Here is a 13,535-nt window from a genome sequence, read left to right as displayed (position 1 = left end):
CCCCCCCGCCCCCTCCCTTTGCGGGGGGGCCTCCCTACCTCGGGGCATCTAGAAAAACGTAGGTACTCTCCGCCTCGCCATGCAGGGCCCCATGCAGAAGCGCGTCCATCTGCCGCCGCCGCTCAAAATCGAAGCCGCCGCAGCCGCCCTCGCCGCCGCACCCCCACTTCGTCGTTGCGGCGGCCGCCAAGCGCCTCCAGTGCGCGGCGTGCCTGCAGGAAGCTTCCGAGAAGGCTCACGGAAAGCTCCCATCGCCCGCGAGGCGCCTCCAACGAGTGGCGTGCTCGCTGCGCGCTCGGCCGGAGGGGTACACGGGCAGGAAGCACCCGGCGGCAACGCCTACAAGACAGTTCCGAGCAAGTTGGTGGACAGTTCAAGGGTACAGCGGCAGGCAAGCATCCGGCGGCGCCCTCTCGCACCGCCTCGAGCAAGTAGGAGAGGGCGTCGGCGGCCAAGCCGCCGCCGGGGGCGAGCAGCCGCGGGAAGGCGATCACCCGCCCGGCGAGCGGCGTGAGCAGTCTCGCGAGCGTCGCTGCGGCGGACCGGTCGGCGTAGACGACGCTCACGGCGTTGTACGCGGCGGCTCGCTTGGCGTGGTCATACGAGAAGGAGCCTCCCCAGCAGCCGTCGCCCGCCGCTCCGGTGTCGGTGCTCGCGGGAGCTGCGCTAGCCGCGGCAGCCGCGCAACCGGATTGGGAGAGGGTGAGGTCAGGCTGGACATTCACCTCGATGACGCGGAACTCCCCTCCGCGGTCAGCGATCAGGTCGACTCCGAAGATGTGGTAGCACGAGGCGCACCCCAACGCGCCGCCACCGCCGGCCAGCCTCGAGCCACCAGACTGTCCCGTCCCCGCGCCTGCGCGCCTCTGCCGCATGCGCGCCTCATCCGACGGGGAGGCAACGGGGAGGTGCGGGTGAGCTCGTCTCTCGGTGGTCTCGCGTAGCCTTGTGTAGCCTCGGTTGTCTCGGGCAATCTCGGGCGATCTCGGGCGATCTCGACTAGATCTCGACTAGATCTCGACTAGATCTCGCCTCGTAGAAGCGTGAGAACTGCGGCTCCGCGGAGAGAAAGAGCGCGCCGACGACGCGCCGCATCGCGCCCAGCATGGAGGCGTGCCCGCGGAAGAGCGGCCCGCCTCCGCCTCCGCCGCCCTCTCCGCCGCCCCCTCCGCCTCCGCCTTCGCCCTCCCCACCACCTCGCTGGGCGCGCGCGCTAAAGTGGTCACCGAGCGCGGCGAAGGTGCCCGTGATGGGAGCGATGCCACGGTGCAGCGTTTCCTTCCCAACGTGCGTGTTGGTGAGGTACGCTGCGCGACCGGAGGAACCGTACGCGGCGGCGGCATAGCGCACGACGCCCTCCGTGAAGAGGTACAGCCGCATCGGCAGCGCCGACGTGCAGAGGACGTAGGTGCGCAAGTCCCACTTGCGGCCGTCGTGAAGCAGGGGCTCGGAGAGGTAGGGCGATACGACCGCACGGCCGGGAGGGAAGGAGCCGCCGTAGGAGAGCGCGACGGCCTCCCCGCGCATCGCTGCGAGCAGCTCCGATGCGTTTGCGATGGCAATGCCGTGCCCCACCGATCCGCGGGCTGGCTTGACGATCCACAACCCGCGCCGCCACGGGAACGCCTCTCTGCGCCGCCAGCCGGCCTGGGCTTGCCCCACGTCGACCCCACCGCCCAATGCATCGCCTGAATCTCCGCCTCCATTGCCACCATTGCCTCCTCCATTGCCTCCTCCCGCATCGCCTTGAGGCGCGTGCGGCTCGACACCTCCTCGCACCGCATCGCTCGACTGCACCGAACTGTCGACACCCCTTCGCAGCGCGTCGCGCAAGCGGCGTCGGTCCTCGGGCAGGCTCCAGCATGGAAAAGTGAAGCGCGACGTCTCCGCCGCCGACAGGCCCGAGGCGCGGAGGGTGGCGCAGAGGCCATCCTTGGCGGTGAGCACCTGCCGGACGACGTCGCATCACGGGGTGAGTTTGTGTGTCTGCTTTTCGCTCCAGCGTGCGTCGACCCCTGTCTAGCGTCCACCCAGACCGCACCACCTCTCTATCTACGTCGCGTACGCGCTCCACGACGATGGCTCGGGGTGCGGGTGGGATTTCCCTGCGGCTTCTTCTAGGCACGACCCAACGTAGAGGCCGTTGTGTAGCGCTGTCTTGGGCTACCACAAACGCACCTGCCGCGCGCCTGGCAGGCGGTTGATCTTGACCGACGGCTCGACGGCGCCTACAAGAAAGTTCCGAGTAGGTTCGTGGAAATCAGGGTGTAGCCATCTTGACCGACGGCTCGACGGCGCCAAAGATGCGGCGCGCCGCCTCGGACGGGTCCGTCGCGTTGGCGGCCTGCGGCGCGAACAAACCAGAGTCAGGGCGGGAGGGGGGTATCGAGCCGTGCCGGAGTACATGAGTGCGCATCCCCCGATCTAAGGCTGGCAGCCTCCGCGCCGCCCGCGGCGTCCGGATACCCCTTGAAGCAGTGGCTGGCGAGAACAGAGTGGCAGAGCACGGCCGCGACACTCTCTAGCCGCCTCGGCGCCGCCACAGGGCCGTAGTGCAGCCCAGACCCCGGCTCAGAGCGCAGCAGCAGTGGCGTCGGCAGGTGCATCGCCGCAAAGCCTCGAGAGGCAAAGGCGGCGCGGTAGACGTTGAAGTCGCGGCGCACCTTGAGGCCGACCACGACGACGCGTCGAGTCGAGTTCCAGACCTAGCGTCAGGAGCACCACCAACGTCGCGGCGCGAAGACGGTGCCGTGCGGTGTCTCCATCTATGGCTTACTGCCGTGTCCTCTCGAGAGCGAGCTGGATACGGAGCTGCTTCCGCATCTAGGGTTTCAGACCGCCGAATGCTCGAGCTCGAGCGCCCGGAGCGACGCCGCCACCGACCAGTCAGGACCCGCCAGCAGCCGCGACGGCGCTGGCTCGAATGCCGCCCGCGCCGGTGTCTCAATGCAGCGAAAGTCGCAAACCGGCTCGCAGCCCGTCACGGAGTCGGCGGGGCTGTGCCTGGGCAACGAGGTTGTGCCCGGCCCGCATGCCATGCACTTGGCCATGGGACAGCACGCCGGGGCGCATCGGTCCGGAAGCCTCGCCCAGGAGGCTGGCGCCTGGCGGGGTGGCGGTGCAGCGGAGAGCGGCTGGCGGAAGAGGCATACGACAGCGATAGCGGTGGCTATAATCACTGCCAGGCGCAAGAGCAGCGCCTCGCCCATCTGCGATGAAGCAAGGTAAAAAAAAACAATTCCGAGACCTCGAAGAATTTCTCGGGAGCAGAATTCTTAAACGACAAGCCTTGGCACGACAAGGGCGCGGACTGGCGCGGACTGGCACACACACCGGCTCACCACCGGAGCCGCCTAAGCGACTCCGTTAAGAACGGCAATGCACTCCATGCACAATGCCGCTCTCCCCGCACAGACGACAGGCGCGCCCCCTACCCGGCGCGGCGTAGGTCCCACTCTGATGAAAAGAGGGGAGGCACGGTCGACAGCCCGATCCATCAACTACACTCATCTTCTGGTGCTTAGCCCCGTGCAACAGCGGTCCGGCAGGCTGCCCCCAAGGCCTCCCGGGCCGCTGCGGGTTTGGGAGTTATGCTTAGGCACAGCTTCGGCGATGGCAGCCCCTCCCTGGGGTGTTGCATAGGCGGGGAGTCTCCCCCGCTGGTCTCCTCCTTCCCATTTTTTCTTTTCTTTTGAGAGCAGGACGCCGGGTTTGTCTTGTATGTGCGTGTCGGGCCTGGGTGTGTGCGAGGGGCAGAAGCGAGAAGGGGCGGGGGCGTGCGGGGCAGAGGCCCATAACGTCGAGCGGCTTGTCGGGGTCCAGAGAGTTCGAGGCGGGCGGGAACGAGGAGGGGGGAATGGGGTCGGGGTAGAGTGTAGGGGTCACTCCCGGAAAGTGAGAAACGCCGGGCAGCGTGACGCACAACTGAACCCTCCCATACGTGTTGGGCTCCTCCTTCGCTGTCCCATCCCCTCGTCTCTTTCCCGCCTGGGCGGGGCAGCGGGCGGGCGCGCGGTGCGGCGCGGCGTGTGCGTGTGTGCGACTGCAACAAAGGACCGCTTGCAAGGGACCATTGGTTTGTACTATTAACAACGAAGGCGCTCTCAAAAAAAATAAAGAGTTGGCAAAACGACGCGCGGTCAAGGTGTAGAAGTTGTCGTGTCGCCGGGTGCTTCCACGAGCGCTCCGTCCATCCACCGTCTTGCCCCGCGGGCACAGGCCGGGCTTGCCGTCGCCGCGGCCCTAGGAGTGCCGCCGCTGCCGCGCCACACAGGACCTACGAGCCGCCTCGCTCTCTCGGGCCGGGCTGCATAGCCCCGCGCACACTGCCGCCGCGCCGCCGCCACGATGCCAAAGCTGGGAGAGTCGAGCCGGCGGGATCAGACTCTTCGCGCGTTCTGCCTGGTGCTGATCGTGGTACAGAACTCGTCGCTGATCCTCGTGACGAGCTACTCGCGCACGCTCCGGCCCGCGTACCTCCCGACCGTCGCCGTCTTTTACGCCGAGTGCCTAAAGTTCGCGGCGGCGGTGCTGCTGCTCGCGGCGGAGGAGAGCTCGCTGCGGAGAGCGGTGTCGCTGGTCGCCGCGCTGCCCTTCGAGCACGGCTCGACGACGCTCCTCTTCGCCGTCCCCGCCCTCTGCTACACCCTCCAGAACAACCTCTGGTACTATGCGCTGTCACACCTCGACCCCGTCACGGCGGCGGTCACCTCGCAGATGAAGGTCATCACGACGGCGGTCGCGACCGTGCTCATGCTTGACCGGCGGCTCAACCTGCCGCAGTGGGGCGCCCTGCTCGTTCTCACGCTCGGCCTAGTTGTGATGCAGCTGCAGGACAAGACCGGCGGAAACGGCAGCCAGGACCGCAACTCGCTCTCGGGCGCCGGGGCGATGCTGCTTGCGACGATGCTCTCGGCCTACTCGGGCGTCTTTCTGGAGAAGCTCTTCAAGTCGCTCCCGCTCACGCTCTGGCTGCAGTCCATACAGCTCTCGCTCTTCGCGCTGCCGACCGCCTGGGTCAGCCTGCCTCTTAGAAGTGCCTCTTAGAAGCGGACCCGTGTTCCTGCCTTCCAACCAGTGCTTTCGGCCGTCGGTATGGAGAGGACATGCACCTGTGTACTCCTGCTGCCTTCCGCTGCATGCTGTACTCACTGCGCGTCTCTCCCTCGTGCCACGAGTGCTCTACCTCCTCCCCGCCCTTCCCGCCCTCGCCTCGGCCCATCCCGTGGCACAGGCCACCATGGCTGTGTGTGACTGCAACTCACCCTCACCCTCACCCTCACCCTCACCCTCACCCTCACCCTCACCCTCACCCTCACCCTCACCCTCACCCTCACCCTCACCCTCACCCTCACCCTCACCCTCACCCTCACCCTCACCCTCACCCTCACCCTCACCCTCACCCTCACCCTCACCCTCACCCTCACCCTCACCCTCACCCTATGTCACCATGGTTGTGTACGACTACAGCCACCTCCGGCGAGGGAACCTGATGGTCGGGTTCAACATGGTCGTGTGGGTGGCGGTGGCACTCAACGCGCTCGGCGGCGTCGCCGTCTCGATGGCGCTCAAGTTTGCGGACAACATCCTCAAGACTTTCGCCGTCGGAATCTCGATTGTGCTCAACGCCGTGGCCTCGGCCCTCCTCTTCGACGTGCCGGTCACGGCGCGCGTCATCGTCGGTGTCAACATGGTCGTCCTCTCGACGCTGCTCTTCAACCTGGCGTCGCCCGGCAGTCCGCTCGCCGACCGCATCGCGAGAGCGTGCGGGAAGCGGACAGGGCGCGACCCAGGAGTGGCGCCGGTGCGAGCCATCGCGAGCGAAGGCACGGCGCTGCTCAAGGTGCCCGAGAGACGGGGAGAGACGGGGAGAGACGGGGAGAGACGGGGAGAGACGGGGAGAGACGGGGGAGAGACGCGGGAGAGACGGGGGAGAGACGCGGGAGAGACGGGGGAGAGACGGGGAGAGAAGGCACACCGCTCAAGGGCCGCTCAAGGGAGCGTGTGCGGCGAGGGGGCGCTCTTGGGCCCGAGATGGGCTGAGACCACCCGAGACACGCCCGAGTCGTTGTGTTCGCATTTGATGCAGGTGACGTCCGGCGAGGAGTCCCTTTCGGACCCCGAGTCGCAGACGCCCTCGTCGATCCACTCCCTCGCCGCAAGCCGCGGCAGCCGCAGCCCGCGCACGCCCGCGCGCGCCGTGTCGGACCCGGCGCCGCAGCTGGGTAAATGGCGATCTGCGGAGGAGTCGCTAGGGGCAGGGTTCGAGGAGACGGGCGGGTGCGGTGTGGCGGCCGCTGGCACCGCGGCCACCGCCGAGCAGCAGACGTGGCTCCGCCGCGGTCCGAGCCCCAGTCACGACTCGCCGACCGGCGGGTCATGACGCCCGCAGTGACAGCTAACACACACACCCACACACAGTGCAAACTGGCCAGCGCGCAGTCTCATCGCGCCTACCTATTCGTGCTCTCTTTGCACAGCGTCGCGGTTTTCCCGGCTAGGGCGCGTATAGCCTCTACGTGAACACCGTCCACGTTTCGACCAACGAAAAAGTCTATAAGGTACGCGCTCGGAATCCCCTGCCGAGTGCGCGCGACAACCCCGCGCGGCTCTCCCAGGCCCGGCCCCGCGCAGCACGCGCAGGGGCCCTGCTCCCCCCGGCCCCGCTCCCCGCGCGGCCGCGGCCCGCCGCGCGCTCCGGGGGCCGTGGCTGTCCCGTCTTGTTTGATCTCTCGGTAGTGCAACAGTGGGGGCCGAGCAGCTCCGGGTTTAGATAAAAAAGCTGTTCACAAAAACGCCGGCGCGTACGCCCTCCCCTCACACTGACACTTCTCTCCCCTATTCCCAACTTTAGGTTGCGCACGTCTCCCAGCGAGCTAGGATCTCCGCTTTTTCTCCCCTAGTCATCCGCCCGCGCCGCGCGCCTCTATGGGCATCTAGTGCAGCCACTGACAGAACTATTCCCGAGGAGTGGTCGACGTCTCGCCTGAAGTCGGGTGGGCTCGCGCACTGCTTAGCCCTAGGCGCTAGGGGAGGGGGGGGGTGTGAGGTGGTGGAATGGTAAGGTTTGCTTTCAGGCCAGAGGGGTGGGGGATTTGGGGGATGAGTCAGGAGCCAGCAGCCTTCCTACTGGACCTGAGTTCTCAGCTCTTCCGCCCGACGGGGTGGTCCCTTGGATTCGGGCCCCGCTCCCTTTTCCTGCGCCTGGTCTGTCCCTGTCATGAGTGTGTTGCGAGATGCAGAGCTGGTTAGCTGGCCGCCCTCGCAGGAGTCGCTTAGGCGGCTCCCGTGGTGTACCTGTGCTAGTGCCACTGCGCGCCAGTCCCGTGCCCAGTGTCGTGCGAGGGAGTATGTGTGTATGTAGGAAGGTGAAGAACAGTCAGGCTCGGACTGGACTGGTCTAGAGTTTTGTCGTAAAATACTTTATTAACGGAGTCGCTTACGCGGCTCCGGTGGTGTGCCTGTGACAGTGCTAGCACGCGCCAGTTCGCACCTGTGTCGAGCCTGTCTGCTGGGAGAGAGAGTTGTTTCCCCTTGCGCCTTGGCGCTTGCGGCACGTTCCGTCTCGCAAGTAAAAAGCAGCTAACACCACCCCGGGCCGCCTCAGTCAGATCCCGACGGTGGCACCCGTAGACCACCCTCAAGCTTCGTATGGAAATACGCGCCACCCCTGCGCGTACATCACACCTACGAGTACCCTACTCTGTTCGAAGAGCCCATCCATCCATCCATGCCGGGCTGGTTTGTTTTTTTCGGACTCGAGCAGGCAGCCTCGCCACGGCCCCCCATACCTTCCGCCGCCATCAATCGCCTGCGGCCGTAAAACTTGCCTGGGACTCGATCAGTCGGCAACGTTTCCAATAACCGCCGGGGACGTTTCGAGATTATTACAGCAGCTCCGATCGTTTCGGGAAACGGACGACCGTTCTTGGTCGCGACGGGATTCCAAAACCGCCCCCCTAAGCCTTGCACCGCTCATCAACACAAGGTGCGTCCTGCTGGAGCCCTCGCCCGCACCTGCCACGAGCTGCGCGAAGCGCGCAGCGCGCCGCACGCGCGCACCGGCTCGCACGGCCTCCAGCGCCCGCCCTCTCGCTCGCAGGAGTAATGAAGGACCCGACCACGCAGCCGTCGATGGAGCTCTCCGACCTCCGATCCTTCCTGATGCTGATGGAGGGCCTGCCTGCCGTGCCGTGCCCAGGGTCGCCCTCGATGCTAGAGGTGCCCTCGTCGCCGAACTCCAACGCCACCGAGTCGACCGACACCTCCCTCTCCGCCTCGCCGTCTCCAAAGTCACCCGCACGCCGCATCGCACGGGCATGGTCACACTCCCGCCCCCCTCTCGCTGTTGCCGGGCTGTCGTCGGAAGGTTGAGCTGCCGATCGCTTTTATTTACGTCCGTGAAAACATGACACATACAACATGCCGCCACGCTGTGCAGTGGCATCCGAGAAACTAGATCATACCAAGCCAGCTGCTTCCGCCTTTGTGCTGCTTATTGGTTCTGTACCGACAACACTGCCAAACACTGTGCACGACGCCCTCTGCGACTGTCTCTACCAGGTCTGCTCTGGGCTCGTACTCGCAATCATCGGGCGGCGGTTACGCATAAATCTGCACCGGATAGGTGCGTGCAAGTTGCGATGCTCTCGCCCAGAGGCGGTGCTATCGAGTCGTGGAGGCCCGATGCTGCGGCTGTACACCTCGCGGGTGAGGAGCACTGCGCAAGACCGCACGCGAATCACTGCCTTCAAGCAAAGTCGCCTCGCAGCAGCCTGGCTGGTGTGCCTGCAAGCCCAACGCCGTGCGGCAGCCTCGCTGGTGTGCCTGCACTCAGCCTACCGGCGCCAAGTACGTCGGTGCCACCCAGCATTCTTTACCAGTGGTAATGCCCCTAGATGTCTAGACAATCCTCTCGAAGCGTTTCTCTTGTGCCAGTCGATAGACCAGAGATCACCAGATTTGGAAGTTGACGAGCCCCCCTTCCCGCCCTCCCCCGGCCGCTCTCAGGCCGGAGAGCCCCCGTGACAGCCAGAAGGCAGCGGTGAACGTGCATGGTGCGGCTCCGGGAGGCCGTCCGGTGAGCGAGCCCACGGCGCGTCCGGCGAACGGGATGGCGAAGCTATTGGAGGAGCAGTTGTGTGTCGAGGCTGGCGGCTCTCGTCACGCTCCTCCCCAACTCCGCAAGTCCCTGAGTAGAGACGCGCATGCGGTGCGCGTGCCGGTGCCTCGGGGCCGCGCTGCGGGCGGCGCAGCGCAGGCGAGGCAACTCAAACGGCGAGCAACGAGGCCGATGGTGCTCAGCTGGGGCGGGGCAGTCCTCGGTCGCGCACCGGCGGCGTGACGCGAAGCCGCGACCCGCCACTCGAGTTCCTTCGGTATCTACCTTTTCCCGCGCTCGTCTATTTGTGTGACAGTTGACTGCGAGCGCCGAGGCACCAGCGAGGGCGCGGAGAGCTACGGACTCTCGAGGATTGCCGCGAGCGCGAGGGCAGGCTGCGTGGACACGTCTCTCCTGTACGTGGACTCTCTCTCTGTACGTGTATGTTTTTTCAAAAAGAAAACTTCCGCAGCTTACTACCAGGGGAAAAGCTCGCTCTCAATGACGGCAATGATTCCCGCTTTACCCATCGAGGTGACTTCCGTTTTATTCATTACGCTGCGGCACGCCGTCGCGCGGGCCTCGGGGACGACAAGAAGTTTGAATGGCTTCAACTCCATCTCACGAGAGGCCATCTTTGCTGGCCTGCGTCGCTGGTACCCCCCGGGCTCATCCCCATGGTGGCGCTGTGGTACAAGGAAGGTCCCGCGCCGCCTCTTCCTCTTCAACGCGGAGGCCCGCGAGGCGGCGACGGCAACCGGTCTTCATGTCCCGGTCGTGGGGCATAGCTCGGGTGTAAACGGGGTCTGGGGCGGAGGCCCCAGCGGCCCGCCGCAGGCGCCGCCGGAGGCTGGCCCGCCGCAGGCGCCGATTTTTTTGGGCGTTTTTTGCTCAAAATTGAGATATTTCCGTCATCAAATTCTCATCAAAATCGAGCTCGCTACGAGCTCTCTAACTGCACAGCATCTCCTCGTTGAGCCTAGCGGCGCCCGTATCGCCCACGTCCACATTCTTCTTCTTCTTCTTGCCCTTCTTGCTCTTGGCCCTTGCTGCACTTAGCCGCTCAACCTCCGCCAGCAGCAGCTCCTTGGCATGCCGCGCCGCCTCCATCTGCTTTGCCTCCCACGCTGCCGCTTCCTCTAAAGCAGCGCCGCCACTAAGCGGCGCAACCAAGTTCTCGCATTGTTTGAGCACGTGTCCTGCTTGGCGCGGCGCACAATCCGCGCGCGGCGAGTGAGGTGCGTGAGAGCAGAAGACTGACAGCAGGAGCTGCAGGAGCTGCGCAGGTCGGATGGGCGGTGACGCCGTCGAGCGACGGCGCAAAGGCCAATCGCTGCTGCTGCGCCAACGAGCGGCGACACGAGGCTGCTGGCAGCTGGCAGAGCGAATCGCGATTCCGGCGGCTGCCGTCAGCCCGCCGACACCGACGGCCTGGCTGAGGTCAAACTCCTCCACACGTCGGACCAGCCATGCGTCGGCCACGGCGACGAGACGTCTGCGTGCAAACAGCCCACCACCCGGACGATTGAACATGCCAGCTGGGCTCTACCAGGGCTCTCGTGGCCCGTGGCGCGAAACCCAGGTAACAGGCGCGCATAAACTATTCACAGCCTTGTTATTGAGAAGAAAATACCTCCTATTCACAGCTAATGAAAACTATTTAAACTCGCGGCTTCATCAAAGTTTGAGGTGTCTTCGTCCTCAGGACCATCAAGACAAGACAGCTCTATTCACACCCTATTTGGTTTGAAGACACTCGGGGATGCTTAAAGAAAGAAAGAAAACGGACGACCCAAGGGAGGGATGGGAGGACGGCACGCCGCCACCACACAGGGATTTTAAGGGGATGCTTGTTACCACCCAATGCCCCGACCGAATTCTTTTTCTCGCGATCATGTCTGCCCCGCTCGCGCCCACCACCGCTCCCCCGCCAGACACGCCGCCACCCACCCACTTCCTTGACCTCCCCACGGACCTCCTCGTGCGCGTCGTCTCTCGCTGCGACCCCGCCGACATCGCTCGTGTCGCGGCCGTCTCGCTGCTCTTCCACGCCTCGCTTGCGGTGGAGAGCATCCGCTTGCGGGCGCAAGAGCGCGGCTTCGAGCTGCCGGCGCAGCCAGAGGGCGAGAGCTGCGCCGTGCGGTGGCTGTGCGTTGCTGCGCTGCTGTGCGAGTCCAACCCGCCGGCGAGGGCGGCAGCAGGCGAGCGGCACAGCGTCTTCATCGATGGCGAGGGGCGGCTCTCGTCGTGCGGCTTTGCGCCGTCCTACTCTCCAGCCCTGCTCGGCCACGGCGAGGGCGTGACGCGGCTCAACGCGCCGACGCGCCTCCCTTCTCCGCTGGGCGGCGAGCGCGCCGTGAGCGTGTCGGCTGGAGCATACCACAGCCTCGCCCTCACCGCCGGCGGAGCTGTCTGGAGCTGGGGAAGTGGACGCCAAGGCCGCTTGGGCCACGGCGACGAGCAGGCCCAGCTGGAGCCGACGAAGGTCGAGGACCTCACTGGTCAGCGCGTCGCTGCCGCGTCGGCTGGAGACATGCACAGCCTCGCCCTCGCCGCTGACGGCAGCATGTGGAGCTGGGGCGGTGGAGGCTTTGGCCGGCTGGGCCACGGCGACGAGCAGGACCAGCCGCTGCCCAAGAAGGTCGAGGCCTTTGCTGGCCAGCGCGTCGTCGCTGTGTCGGCGGGAGCCAACCTCAGCCTCGCCGTCACCGCCGACGGCGCCGTCTGGAGCTGGGGCGGTGGAGGCTCTGGCAAGCTGGGCCACGGCGACGAGCAGCGCCAGCTGCTGCCCAAGAAGATCGAGGCCTTTGCTGGCCAGCGCATTATCGCTGTGTCGGCTGGGCTGCACCACAGCCTCGCCCTCGCCGCTGACGGCAGCATGTGGAGCTGGGGCGGTGGAACCTTTGGCCGGCTGGGCCACGGCGACGAGCAGAACCAGCCGCTGCCCAAGAAGGTCGAGGCCTTTGCTGGCCAGCGCGTCGTCGCTGTGTCGGCGGGAGCCAACCTCAGCCTCGCCGTCACCGCCGACGGCGCCGTCTGGAGCTGGGGCTACGGTCTCTTCGGCCGATTGGGCCACGGCGACGAGCAGCAGCAGCTGCTGCCGAAGAAGGTCGAGACGCTGGAAGGGCGGCGCGTCGTCGCCGTGTCGGCGGGAAACGACCGCAGCATCGCCCTCACCGCCGACGGCGCCACCTTCACCTGGGGCATGGGTGAAAGCGGCATTCTAGGCCACGGAGAGGACCTTTCCAACCAGCTGCTGCCCAAGCAGGTCGAGGCGTGGGCGCCGGGGCAGTGATGAGAAGGCGAAAGGGTGCGAGGCTCTGTATTGCACTTGTTGCGAGACCCGGTTAAACGTAGTCCTATTTCTTTAGACGGTGAACGAGCTAGCGTGCGGGGACAGTGTTGTGCGAGGACTTGCGTTGTAAAATTCTTTTCCTTGCCAGATGCCGCGATCGCTTCTCCACCGCGATCACTGGAGGCCCGGGCAGGCATGATTCACCTATGGCTTGCCACGTCCGCCTTCTACTCCGCTGCCCCTCTCCCGGCCTGCCGGTCGCCTCGCATCCGCGTAGTCCGGCTCGACCACGGCGACATCGAGGTGCTCTCGTGGCGCGAGTTGCAGCGCGCTTGCGTCGCCGAGGGCCTGCCTGCGCGAGGCAAGGCGGTGGAGCTGAGAGAGCGGCTGCGGCAGGTGGAGGCGCTCCGCCGGGACAGCCGCACGATGCGCGACCGCGAGGAGCGGCGCGAGCGCGACCGCTTCGACGCCGCGGCCGGCGCCATCGAGGTGCTGCAGCAGGAGGCGAGGGCCGAGCAGGCGCAGCTCGCCGCGGAGCTGCGGCAGCTGGAGGAGGCTCCGGAGGAGGAGCCGCCGCCGCGGGCCGAGCTGCGCTCCGACGCCGCCGCGCGACGCTTTGAGGACCTCAAAGCGCGCGGCGAGGCTGAGGTGCGCAGGCGAGAGCAGCGGAGGAGGCTGTTGTCCGAAGGCGGTGCGCGGGTGTCTCAGGGCGCGGAACGGCGGCGGAGGCTCTCCGCGGGCACGGCGGCGAGGCCGGAGGAGGCGGGCGGGGTAGAGGAGGAGGCGGTCGGAGGGCGGGATCGCCTGCTGCCCGCCGAAGCGACGGAGGAGGAGGTGTCGGCGGCGCAGACTCTTTCTCCGGCGGTCGGCTCGGCGGGCGGCCTCGCCGACGGTACGACTGGCGGCGTCTATGCGAGCTGGCCGCGGCAGCGACACGTGCACGACCCGTCCCGCGATGTGCCCGCAGGTCTGCTTGCTACACGGCTATTGACACGCGCATGCCTGCTCCTTGCCACGCGCCATGACTGCTCCGTGCCACGTGCCGCCCTCTCTCTCTCTCTCTCTCTCTCTCTCTCTCTCTCTCTCTCTCTCTCTCTCTCTCTCTCTCTCTCTCTCTCTCTCTCTCTCTCTCTCTCTCTC

General features: G+C 66.1%; 5 protein-coding genes across 5 annotated transcripts in view; 3 read left to right on the top strand and 2 right to left on the bottom strand.

Moving 5' to 3' along the window:
• The window catches only part of EMIHUDRAFT_465099 (hypothetical protein), a gene marked incomplete at its 3' end in the record, with an annotated part of 3,742 nt that extends 543 nt beyond the window's left edge, over positions 1 to 3,199 (bottom strand). The window contains exons 1-7 of the mRNA XM_005763445.1: positions 2,838 to 3,199; positions 2,439 to 2,705; positions 2,299 to 2,344; positions 2,179 to 2,228; positions 1,197 to 1,947; positions 420 to 856; positions 162 to 212 (exon numbers count right to left, since the gene is read on the bottom strand). Of these exons, the coding sequence (XP_005763502.1) occupies positions 162 to 212; positions 420 to 856; positions 1,197 to 1,947; positions 2,179 to 2,228; positions 2,299 to 2,344; positions 2,439 to 2,705; positions 2,838 to 3,050 (1,815 nt within the window). The 5' untranslated portion in view covers positions 3,051 to 3,199. The remainder of the gene's footprint in view (positions 1 to 161; positions 213 to 419; positions 857 to 1,196; positions 1,948 to 2,178; positions 2,229 to 2,298; positions 2,345 to 2,438; positions 2,706 to 2,837) is intronic.
• A 1,148-nt stretch (positions 3,200 to 4,347) lies between these two features.
• On the top strand, positions 4,348 to 6,538 carry EMIHUDRAFT_465098 (hypothetical protein; the record flags this gene model as incomplete). Its single annotated transcript, XM_005763444.1, has 3 exons — positions 4,348 to 5,035; positions 5,484 to 5,842; positions 6,089 to 6,538. The coding sequence occupies 3 exons, from the start codon at positions 4,348 to 4,350 to the stop codon at positions 6,380 to 6,382; spliced, it is 1,341 nt and encodes a 446-aa protein (XP_005763501.1). The 3' UTR covers positions 6,383 to 6,538.
• Positions 6,539 to 8,106: 1,568 nt separating this feature from the next.
• Positions 8,107 to 9,899, top strand: EMIHUDRAFT_214856 (hypothetical protein; the record flags this gene model as incomplete). The annotated part of the gene is made up of 5 exons (XM_005763443.1): positions 8,107 to 8,291; positions 9,010 to 9,323; positions 9,417 to 9,499; positions 9,584 to 9,756; positions 9,836 to 9,899. 5 exons carry the CDS (start codon positions 8,107 to 8,109, stop codon positions 9,897 to 9,899), a joined length of 819 nt encoding a protein of 272 aa, XP_005763500.1.
• A 152-nt stretch (positions 9,900 to 10,051) lies between these two features.
• EMIHUDRAFT_214855 (hypothetical protein) lies at positions 10,052 to 10,633 on the bottom strand (the record flags this gene model as incomplete). Its single annotated transcript, XM_005763442.1, has 2 exons — positions 10,052 to 10,299; positions 10,462 to 10,633. The coding sequence occupies 2 exons, from the start codon at positions 10,631 to 10,633 to the stop codon at positions 10,052 to 10,054; spliced, it is 420 nt and encodes a 139-aa protein (XP_005763499.1).
• A 1,957-nt stretch (positions 10,634 to 12,590) lies between these two features.
• The window catches only part of EMIHUDRAFT_214854 (hypothetical protein), a gene marked incomplete at both ends in the record, with an annotated part of 4,352 nt that continues 3,407 nt past the window's right edge, over positions 12,591 to 13,535 (top strand). The window contains one exon of the mRNA XM_005763441.1: positions 12,591 to 13,287. Within this exon, the coding sequence (XP_005763498.1) occupies positions 12,591 to 13,287 (697 nt within the window). The remainder of the gene's footprint in view (positions 13,288 to 13,535) is intronic.

This window comes from Emiliania huxleyi (assembly GCF_000372725.1).
Source record: "Emiliania huxleyi CCMP1516 unplaced genomic scaffold EMIHUscaffold_63, whole genome shotgun sequence".
Lineage (NCBI taxonomy): Eukaryota > Haptophyta > Isochrysidales > Noelaerhabdaceae > Emiliania > Emiliania huxleyi.
Note: the sequence above shows the minus strand (reverse complement) of the source record. Positions and strands in the feature narration are given on the sequence as shown.